The 17,199-nt window shown below is 40.7% G+C and overlaps 1 protein-coding gene across 2 annotated transcripts in view; it reads right to left on the bottom strand.

Moving 5' to 3' along the window:
* Window positions 1-1,337: 1,337 nt before the first annotated feature.
* Window positions 1,338-17,199, bottom strand: part of DOCK1 (dedicator of cytokinesis 1) — a 273,200-nt gene continuing 257,338 nt past the window's right edge. For both annotated transcript variants that reach the window (XM_042863546.1, XM_042863547.1), the window contains exons 50-52: window positions 15,185-15,338; window positions 10,567-10,712; window positions 1,338-2,062 (exon numbers count right to left, since the gene is read on the bottom strand). In XM_042863546.1, the coding sequence (XP_042719480.1) occupies window positions 1,967-2,062; window positions 10,567-10,712; window positions 15,185-15,338 (396 nt within the window). In that variant the 3' untranslated portion in view covers window positions 1,338-1,966. The remainder of the gene's footprint in view (window positions 2,063-10,566; window positions 10,713-15,184; window positions 15,339-17,199) is intronic.

Genomic DNA, 17,199 nt, shown 5'->3' with positions numbered 1-17,199 from the left:
TTGTATATTTGTAACACATACATATGTATGAGATTTAAAGTTTGTAGTGCAAGGCCAATTTAAAACTGCAGCTCTTGTTCAAGGAGTGTTGCAGGGCCAAACCATAACACCTGAATGAGCACAGGAATTTGTAAAAGATGTGTGAAAACAAACACATTATCAGAAATACGGCTCATAACCATTCAATTAAAGGTCCATGTGCAAATCTCTTGTTGACTTCAGGATGCAAATGGAACAGAAAAGAGGAAAACTCACCAGCATCCCAACAGTCTTCAGCACAGTAACAATATCAGAATTTAAACTGATCTTCAATTAAACTAATGACTTACAGAGTTAATATTGTAGTACATTATTGATCAACAGAAAGAATCCTTTTCAGCTTGTTTCTCTTGAAAGGAGATTATACCAGTCCCAAAACAAGTAGGGAAGTGTAGGACAATCTGTAGCAGTTAATTCTGATAGGTCTCTCATTGCAAGCAAAGCGTTTGATTGACCCAAAGTTCCATGATGTTTACAAGCAAAATTATAAGCACATAATTAACTATTTGAGCCACTCTTTATGAAAGGACAACCATTCTGCCTTTACAACATCACTGTTTCGCTGCTGTGTAAAGCATGCTTCTGCCTGTTAACCTACAAAAAAAAGCAGAAGTCAGCACTTATAGCAGCCCTGCACTGATCACAATACTGAAATTCTGCAGGAGGAAGGGAAAACACCAAGGAAATGTATTCAGTTTCTTAAGACAAATTTTTAAAATAGTATTTTATTTTTTTGAGTCAGTGGTATATTTAAAAACAATCTACCATAAGAGTATAAAGATTGCAGATAGTAAAAAACAGAAGTGTGATGACAATAAAAAACGCTACAGTATAGTTAGTTTCCTTCCTCCCTCCCAACGCCCCTCCCCATCACTGTCCAATATTTTTCAGAGGCCAATAATTGGAAAAAAATTAGCTTTTTTTTTTTTTTTTTTTTTTTTTTTACATTTTCAGCAATTAAGAAATTAAAAATATGTAAGGCATTTCTTGTAGGTACATTAATTCATTATCACATGAAAAGCAGGCAGCATAAAAATTAAACATTCTAAAAACCATCGTATATACACATTCTGTACAGAATGATGGCACAAAGTGATTCCACCCAGTTCACCCTAATCCACATGAAATATTACACATTCAAATGAAAAAGAAGCTTTCCTCATCCTTGTACTGAGGTCTAGAATGACCACAAATCTACCTGTGTGCTTTGTTTCTTTTCCTATATGCTCGTGCCCACCCATGGCTATGAGGCTGTCCTGGTTTACCAGCTGATGATGCAAAGAACAGCCAACTGAATGAAAATGTAAACGACTGGTTTTAAAAAGGCCATCAGCTCTCAGCTTATTCATGACATGGCAGAAATGAAGACATATGACACAAATAAGCTGTGTCTGATTGCAGGGCCTGGAGATAACTGTTATTCGGGGAAATCCTACTGCAGCTTCTCATTATCACAAAGCCTAATCCAACGTGCATCAAATTCACTGTGAATATTGCCATTGATTCCTATATACACTGAGATTAAGTACAAAATACTCAGTTCATTTAAAACTCCACAGCTACCTAAATGCCTTAGTTACAAAATATTCAGCTCCTACCTTAATCTCCACAGCTACCTGCGTGCCTGAAGTTACGTGGAATAAGAACGAGGGAGGTTGAGGAAGAGGGTGCTGTCAGTTGGTGAATGCCTCCCGGGCTCAAGTAGAAATGCAGATTCCTTTCAAGTTATGGGAGGAAATATCCCCAGAAAGGGGGTTAATGTAGTGGTGCTTCCAAAACACTGCCAGAAGCAGATTCTTACCGAGTTAGAGTCATTGCACTAAACGTTAGATACTGCGTGCCTGAACGAGGTAAACATTATATACTTTAAAATACTTAGGGAAGTGAATTGTTACAGCTTTATCTTTGGAAAAGAAGGCTTCTTTCTTCACTGGACAATCCCCGAGTCGACAGATGTTTGCTTCCGAGTTGTCTTTGGAGGTGGAGGTGGGGGGGTCTTGCTGGGCAGCGGAGGAGGCAGGTGCTGGAAGAAACCGATTTCGAACAGACCACGTTATCAACCAGTGCATTTCGGAGACATGCCTTGGTTCATATAAAACTGAGCTGTACAACTGTTCATATATTAACATATATAAAATCCATAACCCTGTGATTTGTGAAAACTTCTCAGAACTTGGCTGCTATGAATACTGAATGTGTTTGGCCATTAGCTTAAAATCTACCTTGTACTTTTGACAATGAAAAATCTCTCAAAGGTTCATGATTAATTAGCTCGGTACTTCAGGAAAAATCTCTTGAAAGCATTGCACAAGTTTATAAATCCCCACTTAATATCATGATAGAATATTGATTTCTTGGTCTGTGTTGATTGTCCTCGACCCCCATGCACCACAGAACTTGAAAGTTATGGCGAACAAACAGCTTAATGATTTCTCCATTATTTTTGTATTTTGCACACTTAGAACCCAAATCATTCTTAAAAACATCTCACTTAAACTGATAAGGAATTTGCAGTTTGCTATTATAGCATCATATTTTAAATGTTCAAAATAGAAAACCAGACTGTTCAGTATTTAAAATCACTTCATACATTATACAACAGAACAAGAACACCCTCAGTATGACTCGCCGGCTAGCCAAATAATAAAAGAAATCTTTATGGAAACTGAGACTGTTTTCATAAAGTTCTGTTATATACATGACAAGAAAAAATCTGTTTCAGAAGCAGCTTGAGAACACTGCAATTTGCTCACAGACTTTCACACACCTATTTCAACTTCATTTAATGGGCAAAATAGTTGGCGATATCCAACTCACTGTAAGAAACTGGAATACCAGCAACGGATAAAACATATCAAAGTGCATAAGAAACAGACTTGTTCATAGGATCATAGAATGGCTGGGGTTGGAAGGGACCTCAAGGATCATCAAGCTCCAACCCCTGCTGCAGGCAGGGTCATCAACCTCCATATCTAATACTAGACCCAGGGCCCCATCCAACCTGGCTTTGAACACCTCCAGGGATGGACGGGGCATCCACAGCCTCTCTGGGCAGCTGTTCCAGCACCTCACCACTCTTATAGGAAAGAACTTCCTCCTGATATCCAACCTAAATCTTCCCTCCTTCAACTTAAAACCATTTCCCCTTGCCCTGCCATTATCTACCCTTATAAAGAGTTGACTCAATTCCTTCAGAAGATACCCACAGCTGCTATCCCAAAAGCAGACTGGTTCTGGGTGATACCAGGACATCTCTCTTTTCTCTGTAGTGAGGCAGAATAAATACAGAGAGTCTCACAATGCCCCTGCCATGCACTGACTGTGAGTTGTCACAAAAGTGCAAGAGTGGATGGAAAGGAGTATCTTCAAGGTAAAAGAATGCCCTCTTCGAAGTCATCTTATAAGAAGCATGAAGTTACAAATCTAGAGCCACTGCCAGATAGGCATAGGTTAAATAGAAAGAGAAGCTTGCATACTGGCAGCCAAGACGACTGCACTTTTGTTGGAATATTTTTTTCTGTCCTAATTGAAAGGAAATGTTTTGCAGTATTTTCTCGCAGGCAAACAGGGATCACAAACTGCTGCAGGGCAATTGTGCCCAAACTCTTTCCTTCCACGTCGCCACCACCCAAAAGAGCAGAATGGAGCACATCAGGGTGCAGGCACACAACACAACAGTGTGCAGACCATCTTTTTCTCCATTTCTGGGACCTCTACGGCGATGGCACAGCCAACGCAACAAGGTGCACACTCTCACCTTCATCCCTGGATAGAAAATGCTTGCTTATCAGCATGGAGAGCAATCTGTTTCCATCTGCTACAGGATCATGACCAAGAGCAAGGAGCTCTCTGCATGTCACCTGCTACCTGAAACGTTGCATTTGCTGTCCCAAAGGATAAAAACATCCAAAGAGACTGCTTGCTTTGGGCTTTGCCTCCCTGCCGATCAAGGGAAACTTCCCACTCATCAACAAAGACAGGAATTAATCTATTTGGCCACAAAGACTTTTGTATTCACAGCCCAGTTGAAGTTTACACTCTCTCTTTTGAAGAAACAACCAGATTATTAAAAGCAGAGTTGAGCCTCCAAAGGGCCCTGTGCAGGGCAGGAAAGCCCTGCTGAGTGAGGGTTTTGACGAGCAGACTCAAAGACATACACAATTTACTTCTGCCTTGCAGTGAGGAGTGGGCACAGAGCTCTCTGAGATAGAAAAGCAAGTAAACAGACTAACGTGAAGATCAAACCAAATAAGAGCATTATTTCAATTATTTCAGTAAAAGAAATACTGAACTTTTTTTCTTTCTTTTCCTTGAAGGCATAATTCTGCTGCTGGTTTCACCATGGTGAGACCACGAAATATTTCCTCTACCTGGCCAAATATTCTTCTTACTCTGGTAGGTTAAGTTAGCTTCTGAATTCCAGCTGAGACACCCTTTTTGAGTCTGACTGCTTATGCTATTTAACCTCACACATGTAACTGAGATCTGTGCATCTCAAAGGCCTTAAAGAAGTGCTCTGTTGGAACCGTGTATCCAGGCACTGGTTGTGGGCAAGCTGCATGACAATACTGATGGTCTGCGAAACATCAGCATGCAACATGCAAGAGCTCCCTGCAGAGAAGACAGTAATTTCAGAACCAAATAAACCAGATGCCCCTCTAAAATATATTACAAAACATAAAAATATCCTCAGCCCTCTTTTTTACTTCCTTATTTATCACCAGAAAGAACTAACTTTGCTGATAGCATCATTTGTGAAAATCCATTTTGAATTTAACTAAGAGTATATTGGCAATAATTCTCAATTCAATTAGATCACAGGCATTTCTCAAACAAATGAGTTCTTCTTATTGATCACAGAACAATCAAATTATCCCTGAAAACTTGCTTCTGAAGAATATATACAAAGCAAATACAATGAGAGTAAGCTAAATATATATGCTATAAATAACAAGCACAAAGTCTACAAAAGCTCAGATTCTGCAAGCAAATTAGGCAGAAAGAAATAACAGAGATAGGTAGATAATTATTATAATTGAATTTACAATTTCCATTAGAAAGTAGGATAAATTTAGCACATGTTCATTTATATTATAAGCTACCAAGGAATATATTAAGTAGGACATTTAATGCTCATCAGGGCAACGTTTTGAGAAATTAGCACGACAAAACTTGCCAGGGTGGAATTGGTACACTCCAAGTGCCAATAGATGCTTTCTTTTACCCACTGCAGCCATAAATATCAGCACATTTTCCCTCTACCATGAATGCAGAACTCAGAAAGCCATTATTTGCCTCGTGAAGTTCATTGTGCCACATTCCCACCTAGAAACCTTGAGATACAAAATGAAGTTTCCCTTGATTTCACATTTAATTAAGAACTGCTGTGCAGAGTTCACATTCATACTTCAGTTGTTAATTGTGAACCCTCCCCTTCCTAAAACATGCCTTTACTTTCTGACAGAGACTGCTAGCTCACGTTCAAACCTATTTCGGTCAGACTCCTTAGCTCACGTGTACCTCAGGGGAAACAGAAACCTTATGTAAAAGGCACATCTGCAACACAGAAACAAGCTGTTCCCAATGCTGAATCGCTCCCATTTGCTTGCTTTTTCTTCCAGTTACAGGGAAAGATTGGGCTTAAAAACATTTGTCTCCATTCTCCAACAGAAACTGAGAGCATTACACTACATGTCCTGAATGCTGTAAGAATCAATTAAGGAAGATGAAAATATGTATATATATATTGTACTGTGAGAAAGCAATGTAAGATATACGAATGTGTCTTTTTTTTTTCTTTTCAATCAGAAAATATTGTTATAAAACCAATAAAGAAGATTTGAGTCTCACGGACAGTCCTTGCAGTGCTGTGAGAGAAGTTGCCTCCTGCCTAACACTTTTGCTTTGAAATCAAATGGCCATCACTATTGATGAGCTATGAAAAGCAACCAAAGACACTTTTACTTCGAAGGAATAAAAGACCTAATCGGGCCATAAGCACAAACAAGATGTAAATAGGCAACAGGGGGCTGTGCAAACACTTTCAAATACTGATTTCCAAACAGTTCCTTCAAGCTGACATCGCTGCATACAGCATGGAGCTGAGCCACCTGACAGCAGCAACGTGCTTATTTAACATCTGCAATGGGAAGTAACACAGTGTAAGCTCTTGCAGGAATGACACTCCCATTCAAAAAGAAAGAGTAATAATGTGCTAGCTGAGAGAGAATCAACATTAACTCCGCTAATTTAAACTGAATTATAGACAGTTTAAGTTAATTGACTGTTTGACTCCGAGAGCAAACTTCTGTAGAAAATACCACAGGTAACAACGTAAAATGGCTGCTCACATTCTGCTGTCGTATTTCATCTTTTGCTGTTTCATTTGACCTTGAATCACTGCCGTAACCCACCTGTGATGGAGAAAGCAACTCACAGAATCATAGAATGGCCTGGGTTGAAAAAGACCACAGTGCTCATCTGGTTTCAGCCCCCTGCTGTGTGCAGGGTTGCCAACCACCAGACCAGGCTGCCCAGAGCCACATCCAGCCTGGCCTTGAAAGCATCCAAGAGTCCCTCTGCAGACAGAGGCCCTGGCACCTGCTGAGCATCCCTTCCTTGGTGCACATCACTCACAGCAGGCTACACGGAACTGAAGCAGCCATGTGGGCTCCTCACGCTGCTTTGTTTGGCAGGACCCTGCCAGGACCCCCCCTGCTGGGGACATGGGGCTCTGTGCCCCTGGTGTTAAAGCACGTGGAACACAATCCATACTCTGTGAAACCACATCTGTGTGTGTGGGGTCTGTTGGTACTGCAGACCATGCCAGCTAACATGATTTTGAAAAGCATTGTTTATTTATTCTAGTCCTTACACAGAAAGACCTCAAGAGTTATGAGCAATACTCCCAGAATTAGGTTCAGGATCCAGACTGAAACAATATATCTTAGTGAAGGCCTGGGCCCTAGGAGAGCTGTAAAGCAACGCACTGCCTATTGGCCAGCGTAAAACTGCAGCTTGATCCCAGGTAATGCTGATGGCAGAGACGTGGCCACCGCTGAACCAAAATCAAGGGTGCTGCTTAGGGACACATCACAGGCTCCGTGCCTCCAGGCAGACAGCAGAACAACACATTTTTCACTCAAAATCCTGTAACAAGCAGTGCCACTGCATTGATTTTGAGACTTATTACCAAGTGACTCCTGCCTTGGCAAGAGCTTAACCCATCACACTCCAGCCTATCCCACTGGAGGATGGGCACAAAATGGTCCTCATCTCCAGCAGCCAAAAGTAACCATCAGATGGCAAGTCAAAACGGACTTTTTCTTCTTTTGTGAGTGCATAAGATTATCTTGTAAGAAAAATAACTTTTGGGTATCCTTGGGTATAGTCTGATATACTTCTATGCATCATCTTCTATCTACCACAATCTGACAGTGACAGAACAAGTGAGAATGGCCTTAAACTAAAAGAGGAGAGACTTCAGTTAAATGTTAGGGAGAAACTCTTTACTCAGAAGGCAGTGTGGCCCTGGAACAGGCTGCCTAGAGAAGTGTGGGTGCCCCATCCCTACAGGAGCTCAAGGCCAGGCTGGATGGATGGGCAGCCTGATGTAGCTGTTGGGACTCACTCTGTGAGTCCGTGATTCATTCTATGACTCTGTGATCACAGAATGAGAGAATGGCTTGGGTTGGAAGGGACCTTAACAATCACCCAGTTTCAACCTCTGCAATGGGTCTCACACTAGAGCAAGTCACCCAAAGCTCCATCCAGACTGACCTTCAGCTCTGACGAGGATAGAGAATCCCGTGCTTCCATAGACAGCCCATCCCAGTGCCTTACCACCCTCATAGTCAAGAATTTATTCCTAAGATCAATTCTAAATCTAAATCATGGAAAGGCTTTGGTTCCAGTGTCTGTTACTTTCACTCTTTCCAACTTCTCCAAAGGAGAATGCTAGCAGCTGCCCTCCCACTGCGCTGGGTACAATTCTTGGCCCACCTTTAACCAGCATTGGGATTCCCAGGTGAGACTCGAGTTGCCCTGCAGTCTGCACCAGCCCCTGCTGCCCTGAGGAATCAAGCAAGAGGGAAGCATTTAGGAAAGAAAGAGGGGACCTCTCAGAAAGCTGACGGCAACCTCCTGAGATTCACGTCAATGAAGAAATGGTAACAAACGGTGAAGCATCTGCTTCCGAACTGCCTGATGCCCTCACAGTTTCAGCTGGTTTTCCAGCCTCAGCCTTTGTCCACACTGTGCTTAGTGCTCTCACTGTCAGCCCCACTCAGCCTGTTTGGGTTCCCTCTGCACGCACCATTGCGACCCTCCTCACCACATCCTCCATCTACTGCTGGGCTGATGGAGGTCGTCCTGTCAAACCACCAGCTGATGCTCAGTATGTGTTACAGCTGCTATTACAAATGGAAGAGCTGCTCTGTCTATTTTCTTTGAGTTTCCCTTTTTGCTGTGAATACTAAGTAGGCAGTTGATTTATATGCAAGGGTATGGATGAACCCGAAAGAATGAGAAGTGCCTAGAGGAATCCCTTGATGTAATAATAATCCTTGCAGGAGTTGCAGGCTTCTTTTTTATGTTCCCATGTATTATTAAGAACATTTTTAGCAGAACAAATCATACAGTGCAAGAAAATGTATATAAGGGTATCATAGTTAACAATGAATAAGAGGACAATCTGATAATTATAATTAGATGATTACTGGGATAAAAGACTTAAATAGACTAAGCTAAGAGTAGACCCCAAATAATCCAAGATTACAATCTCAGGCATTAAGTGACACTCTTGCCTGAAGTTTCAAGTATTGATGCATTTATCAATGCACGTTTCAGTTCACTAAAGTGCTTTTTTTTTTGTTTCTCCTAATGGACTGCAAGGCATCTACGGCAAACCACGTAATAATTTCTTATGCAAAGAAAGAAATCCAATTCAAATGCTGCTGATATAATCTTATCTACCACTTTTTTTTTGGTTTGTTTTGTTTTTTACTAATTTTTCTTCACTGATAAAAATGAGTCTAGTTTTAAAGATCATCAGTTTACTGGGCAGAGAATCATAACATTATGGAGTACGTAGTTATATGAAACACAAGGCATTGAGAACTGCCCAGTGGGATTTAATCACAGCAGCTATAAGAATTTACTCCTCTGGTCTTTCAAGTCCAGCACTACTTGTTTTCTTCATGTTCTTTACAGTTTCTGCCCTATAAGCTTGATGAAATAAACGTGCAGAGTAAAAAAGACCTAGAAACTTCTTCTAAAATTAATTCTAGCACTATTACCTGTGCCTTTGTGACAAATGTGCTTTAGATTCATTTTCCAGACTTCGAAACTCTGTGTGAGCAGCACAACAGAATGGCATCTGCCAACAGTACTGCAAATATCTACCATTTCTTCACTGCACAAAAACCCTTCCAAATAGCCTTGCAAGAAAAGGAAAAGAACCCAGCCATTGGGATTTTATTTCCAATGTGTATTTTATCATCTCACTGTATCATCTTTCCGATTGAGAACTGAACTTAAGTTTACAACCCTGAGCTACCACCATGACCTGAAACCTACCAGTATATCCCACAAAACGTATATATCTCAAAATGTGTACTCCAAAACTCATAAAGGAAGTTTAACCAATCTGAAAGCTTATCTGAATTTCTTAAGTTTCTTCATGAAGATTGATTCCTCAGACAAAAATGCTGTACATTCCATAATTTTCCACTTAGAGGTCTGTACCCAGATTAAGCAATAGCTGGACCCTGATAGAGAAGCCAGTGAAATGGGCAAGAGGGAGAGCTTGGCATTATGCAAGAGAAGACAGAACTAGAGGGATAACACTGCTTACATTCCTGATGTCACTTCTATGCTTGTTTTTTTCCCCATTTAGCCTGAAAATACTAAATTCCTGCTAGTACACAGAGTTTTAAACACGGAAAAAGCCAGACTTGTGTACTGTGATGCACTGTGACACTTTCTGTTACACAGAAAAGAGACTGGATTGTTTCTAAAAGCTTCCAGGATGCAGGAAAACTACGTTGAAAAAGCGTATTTTGTTCAGAAAGCTGAGAACCACATTCATGATGCAGAACGTTTCTGAGCTCTTTCCTCAAAGGGAGAGTGCATGTTTGCCTCTAGGAAACAAGTGGCAATTGAATGCTGACAAAACACAACTCCAAAAGGGAAAGACGTCAGGTACATATTTTATTTCCATCTCTGAGACAGGATTGAAAGGCTATAAAAACTAATATGCTGCTGAGACTATATCCTGTCAGTTTAAGCTCCCTTACCAACATATCTAAGGACATTTTGCTGAATCTTCTCTAGCAGAATGCACCCAACCTTGCTTCAAATCAGCCCCAATGAGCAACACTGCTCCTTCCTACTCCAGCTGTTTGCAGCTGCAGGAACTGTTGACGTCTATTCACGGAGTTACACTTTGTGAGCTGATAAAAGAAAGAAGAATGAGAAAGAAGAAAGAAAAAGAAAGAGAATGGCAGAAAATCATTGTCTCTGACTCACCCTCTGATGAGCAGGGGGGGATGTTGTCGGACTGATCAAGTCTTGACTTTCCATGAGATTCCCATAGTCGGCCATGCTTCCTTTGAGAGGCAGAGGAGGAGGGATGTCGGCCAGGTCAGCACCAGACATGCCATTCAGCTCCAAATCTGCAAAAATCACCATTTGGTTAACTTCTCAATAACTGTGCAGACTCCAAAGATCCCAACTACGCCTATTCTTATAGCACTGATAAAAGGAAAATGATGTTTTGGATGTCCTGTCCCTGGAGACTCTCAAGGCAAGGCTGAATCAGGCCCTGGGCAGTCTGATTTAGCTCTGGTGTCCCTGTTCATTGCAGGGAGTTGGACTAGGTGGCCTTTCAAGGTCTCTTCCAACTCTATGGACTCTTGGATGGAGCCCTGGGCATCCTGGTCCAGTATTAAATGTGGAGGTTGGTGGCCCTGCATGTGGCAGGGAGGTTGGAGATTCATGATCCTTGAGGTCCCTTCCAACCCTGGCCATTCTGTGATTCTGTGATAATGCTGCACAGGCAACATCTTCCTCTGCTCTTTGTTGCCTCTACAATTATCTTCAGTTCGTGAAATGAGGGATTTCAAATGTAAAAAGAACAAGTGAACCAAGTGCCCTATGAGGGGGATGTATGCAGTGTGGAGTCAGGTTGGGCTAATTTTTAGGGTACACTCAAAATACTTAAACAATTCCCTCTTTTTAACAAAAAATGACAACACATTTCCATTCAGATGTCACACCAAAATATACGTAACTTGGCAAATATAACTTTCTCAGCTGTAAGCTCTGCACTTACACATTTTATTTGAATTAACAACAGAAGTTTGGTAAGCGCAGTGAAAGAATAATTGAGCTAAGCTTTATTTACTTTCCAACAGTAAAATAAAAGCTTCTTGTTAACAAAATGCACAAATGAAAGCCTGTAATTAACTACATCTCTCTCAAAAAAATTCAAACTCCAGGTAACTATAATAAATGAGCAGTCATTAGTTGCTGAGTAAATAAACGCACGCAAGAAAAGGCACAGAGCATTTATTAGTACTGTTTGCTGGGTAGAAAATTCCCTTTTCTTAGCAGATAAATCCTAGCAGGTACGTGCTGCTGTAAAGGGGAACAGCCTGAGGGATGATAAAGTTTATTGAAGCCTGAGTGATACATATGTTCCTGTGTAGAAATCCACCCACGGTGTGTTCCAGGGTAATTCAGTCATTTGAACGCAGGCAAAACCCACTGCGAGCTCAGAGAGATAAGAAACTTTATTTATTTTTTGGTCAATTAGGGCGAGCGTTTTCATTTGAGGGATGAAGAAAATACTATTCTTATTTTACTGGAATGATTTGTAAAACCACTGGAGGACGGTGGTATTCAGATATTTTTATCGCAAGATTTCTATCGATACCTTGTAAGAAGTGCCCTTTTATTATTCTCTAACACGGCTTCTCACCAAGACAATTTAACAGTAAGGCTGTATTGATTTGTCACTGAAAACTGTAATTTTCACCCTTCCTTTCACTCAGACTTTCACCACATCAGGAATAAGAATATTTTCCATCCTGGGACTTCAAACTTTCAGAGGTTTCTCCTACATCAGGCTGAACAGTGGTGTTCATCCTACATTTCTCATCTCTTTTTCCACTGCTTCTGTTTCTCATCCTTCTTTTCCTACACAGCTGATTTCTCCACTCCTCAGCCATTCCAGTATTAATAATACTTCCTTTTATACACATCCACCAGACTCTACTTTGACTAGCTCACATCACCAGAACAGAACTGCATGACAACACAGCCTATTTCTATTGACATGTTGATGCTGCCAATGAACTTTCCCAATCACTTTGCATGCACTTCCCAGCCACGCTGTGTGTCAGATCACAGCCTTTTAAGGACATACAGACATACACAGACATACACCTCACAGAAAAAAAGGCTCCTCGACTGTGCTATGTCTCATCTACAGCCCCACATGTATGTACATACGTACACACATACTTCTTTGTGCTTTTTTCCCCCCGTGCCTTTTAGGATAGCACTGGGAGATGTTTCAAAAATGGCATTTTCTTTAGAGTTGTAACTTTACCAGAACCTCAGATTCTGGTTCACAGACGGAATCTTTCCTTGGGCATGTACTGTAAACAAGTCATGTTTCTAGTCTCCCTGGGAGGAGACTGAACATCACCATAACCACATGCTGTTACCCACAGACATACATCAGAAATCCACTCTTCCATTCTGTTAGTAGCCAGATTTAACTGCTCTGAATACTTTGTCTTGAAATCTCACGCGATGCTACGGTGTCTGCTAACTTCATCTCTAGCAATGCATGAAGACTAATGGGTGCTACCAAGAGGATGTAAGACTAATTTTGTTAGGTGCTCGATCAGCCCTTTCCTTCACAGGGCGAAATACTCTTCCAGATCTTTTCCATTTGGAAGACCCATGGAAAGACTAGTGAGCAATGCTTTCATAAGCTGCAGAGGAAATAACACTTTTTACTTGGGTAGGTAGTGATAAGACAAGGGGAGATGGTTTTAAGCTCAAGGAGAGTTTAGATTGGATATCAGGGGGAAATTCTTTACTATGAGAGTGGTGAGGTGCTGGAACAGCTGTCCAGAGAGGCTGTGTATGTCCCATCTCTGGAGGTGTTCAAGGCCAGGTTGGATGAAGCCCTGGGCAAACCGGTCTAGTGCCAGATCTAGAGCTGGCGGCCCTGCCTGTGGCAGGGGACTTGGAACTTGATGATCCTTGGTGTCCCTTCCAACCCAAGCCATTCTACGATTCTACTATCCTATGAAAATAAAAATAGTGTGAGGAGCTAACTTCTCACACAGTTTAATGAAATCCAGCAGTCACCTAGCCTACTGCAGAAAAAAAGCACTGAACACAAACATCACTGATTTTCACTGTTAAGCTTTAAGAGGTCTCTTTGCTCAAAACCCGTTAATTCTCCTTCTACAACTTCTTACCCATCCTTTCTGTTTTGCTCTCATCATTCAAGGTGTTTCATCAGACTGCTACGGTCTGAATATTTATTCTTTACTGGACAATTGCCACTGAGAATCTCTTTGAGCTGGCAGGAGATCAGCTGCATGACTTCTTTTCATCTTAACCTAATGACCAAATTTTACACTCCATTCTCCTAAACTGCCTGCTAACAAGCAAGCAATATTACTTAGCAACCCATTAACTGCTTTTAGCCAATTTGTGCACCCAAGTAACTTTTTTATCCTGGGAATTCCACAGAATTTCATCGCTGTAACTCCTCAGGCAGCTATGGACAAGTCTCATGTACTTAGCAGTAACTAAACTTATTTTATGTAATGCATCTAAAACTCAAGTAAATAGATGCAAACATTCTCAAACGCACACAAAAGTTTCAGATACTGTTTTAAAGAAAGAGATTAAGTTAGCTTTAATAAATTATGTATAAAAAGAAATGATCTCATCCCAAGAATTTTTTTTTTTTTTTTGCAGGAATGTATGTACTTTAATTGTTTTCAATTAAAACTGCATTTTCAGTTTTTAGTTTGCCAATAGTTTTATAGTTTTCAGCTATCAATGATAGAAAGAAAGGAGAACTATGCAAACGGCTGCTTGGGGTGTTTGGCTAAGCAAAGGTTGCATGGATTTCCATTTGCTTATTCCTCTTTCACAATATCTTTGTGACCAACAGTTTCAAATCATTTAAGCAAAGCCAGGTGCCATTTAGAGGGCAGTTCTGTTGCTATAGGTGTGTGGAACAAACACATTTCCTGCTCACAGGACATCCATCTGCAATTGGCAACAAGAACTTTCCAAATTTCTTACTTAAGAGAAAAGGATTTAAGTGTCAGAAAAGCAAGTAAGACAAAATAATCTTCATCGAGTAAGAATCTTTTTCTTCTTTTCATCTATTCTCCTCTTTGCTAACTTTTAGCCTGCTGCACTGGGATTTGGGTACGCATACCAAAAAGATAATTCATTTTTCACAGGCCAGCAAAAGAAAACTCTGAGACTCAGTTTTTGGAGAACAACACTATGAAAGAAATACGTGTTACATTACACTCAGATTTGCCACAGGGTTTCCTGAGTGTGGAAGCTAACGTATGATCTTTTACAGAAAACCTAAGTGATAGACGTCAATGTCAAACAAAACCCAAACCAAACATTAGAAAAGACCTTTATTTCTTTTGGCTTCCACTCACTAAATAGTAAATAAATGCTCCTTAAAGGTACAATTATATCAGAAGGCTATTTTTCTGATTTTATGCTATAAAATATCAAAAATCCAATATAGAATTGACTTCAACACTGATTTCTGACAATTACTAAATACACAAGTGATTTTTAATTATTATTTGAAAGTGAAAAGAAACATTTTCAGTGCAATCATTTTTCTTTCATAAAATGCTTAAATAACTTTTGTTGGCAGCGAATGCAAGGAACAAGAAGGTAAGAGCTAAGCTGTCCTTGCTCCTGCCTGCTGCGTTCCATGGTGATGGCAAAAAGAGTAACTGGAAGAACTCAGCCCCAGGCGCGATGCTCAATGTGATGCTCAGGAAACGCAATTCCCTACGGGCAGTTATTGTGCAAGAAAATACTCCAGGAAAATAAAATTTAATGAAAGACTTACTGGACTGTATGCTGAAAGAGAGTTTTGTCCGTGGAGTTATGGGAGGTGGTGTCACTTGGGAGCTGCAAGGCGAAGGGGAGACGGAGAAACGCCTTTCGCTTGACATGACGTTGAGGACCTGGCTTTTTGGTCTCTGTGGTCTCAGAGGGCTGATCTGCAGAGGGACAAAAAATGAAAACCCCAATAGTTTCACTGCAGCACAGCACACATACAGGCACGCACTTGCCAGTAACACCACAGCTCATCAGCGTTAGGCAGAAAGGAACACATAGTGTTACTGAGCAGCAGACTGTAAGAGCTGCATTCGGCCACTGCTTCCTACACAGTAACACAGCAATGGAAACATGCAATATTTCTGATTTAATGCAGTATTTTAGAGCTCCAAATGCTCTTCCCATCTCCCCAGGTATCACAATGAGGCTCAATGCATGCCCCTTCCTGGAGCCTGGTATATCTTTCTGAAGTAAAGATCCAACTCCCAGTATACTTGCTTGACATGTTACAGGTAAGTAAGCCTACATACTGACACACATGATCATTCACAATCTCTTCTTTCTCCTCACATGGCTCTACTTTCCATTAAAACCTCTCTCCCTAATAGTTTGCATGCACAGATTCTCCTGAGGAAGACATCATCCATCCAGAAGCAGTCTTTTTATTGTGCAGGTTTGTGCTTATATTAAATTCCCTGGAATATCCCTATTATTTCATTTCACAAACCATTTACACTTTCCCATCAGAAGCCCTAAAATGATACTTGTAGCCTTACGTCGTATTCTTATTACAGTGATTTCTTTTAATCCTGAGTTCTACTCTTTCCTACCCATCCACTGGCCCAGTATTTTCAGTAATCACAGTGAGGAAAGGAACGCTTTTCAGGAGACCACAGAAAATGAAGCAGAAGCTTGAAGTTAAGGTGGGAAGTATGGCCAACCAAGTACGGTGCAGCATTAAGGCAAAATGGAAACTGCAGGCAGAAACTCTTTCTTTTTGAATGATTTTATCATTCCACCCATGACAACAGTGAAGGAGAAGAACACTGCAGTAATTCTTTCTGTTTTCAGAAAACAAACCCTAGAAGGGCTAGCACAAAAGGCTGTCACTAGAACCCTTCTGAGAGAAGTGAGCAGAAACATGCAACTTTCATCATGAAGACCTCAGATTGACCTTTCAGAAGTTTCCTGATACTAAAATTCAACTCCCAAAGAATCCAAAAGTTTCTTTCAAGATCTTTTCAAGAGTATTTTTAGCAGAATGAATAAGCATGGTAATTGCTTTCTCAGAAGTATAAAATTATAGAAAAGCAACTAAGAAAAATGTACTAGCTACACAGGAAACCTGCAATACAAGAATCAAGAAAGATAAAATAAAATACAGCAAAACACAAAATCAAGTTTACAGGTTAACTTGCTTTATGTCTATGGTGAGGTGCTGCAACAGCTGCCCAGAGAGGCTGTGGATTCCCCGTCCATCCCTGGAGGTGTTCAAGGCCAGGTTGGATGGGGCCCTGGGCAGCCTGGGCTGCTATGAAATGTGGAGGTTGGTGGCCCTGCCTGTGGTGAGAGGTTGGAGCTTCATTATCCTTCCAATCCAAGCCATTCTGTGTTTCTATGATACTTCTCTAAAATAAATTTTAACTTGTATGTGACTGACCAGCTTGGCTCTCCAAGGTTCACAGTTCCGCTAGGGAATAGGAACTCATTGGAGACAACTAATCCCTAATGAACCCGTTGCTATTTCTTTCTTTTCTTTTTTTTTTCCTTCAGTCTAACAAAAGCAAGATCAATGGTGAGCAATGTTAGATGTCACTAAATCAATAAAGGTATAGGCCATTATTCTGATTACAAACATAAGCTTTCAAGTGGTCTGTTAAATACCCGACTTCAGTGTTATATTTGCTATCAGCCCGCAGAATCAAAGAACTAACAAAGAGAATTTATGTTAAAGAAGTTCATGTGATACTTAAAAGAAGATATAAATCTCTAGAAAACTATAAAGACAGTACTGATGATCTT

This window comes from Lagopus leucura, unplaced genomic scaffold, assembly GCF_019238085.1.
Source record: "Lagopus leucura isolate 7727_CA_CO unplaced genomic scaffold, USGS_WTPT01 Super-Scaffold_741, whole genome shotgun sequence".
Classification (NCBI taxonomy): Eukaryota; Metazoa; Chordata; class Aves; order Galliformes; family Phasianidae; genus Lagopus; species Lagopus leucura.
Note: the sequence above shows the minus strand (reverse complement) of the source record. Positions and strands in the feature narration are given on the sequence as shown.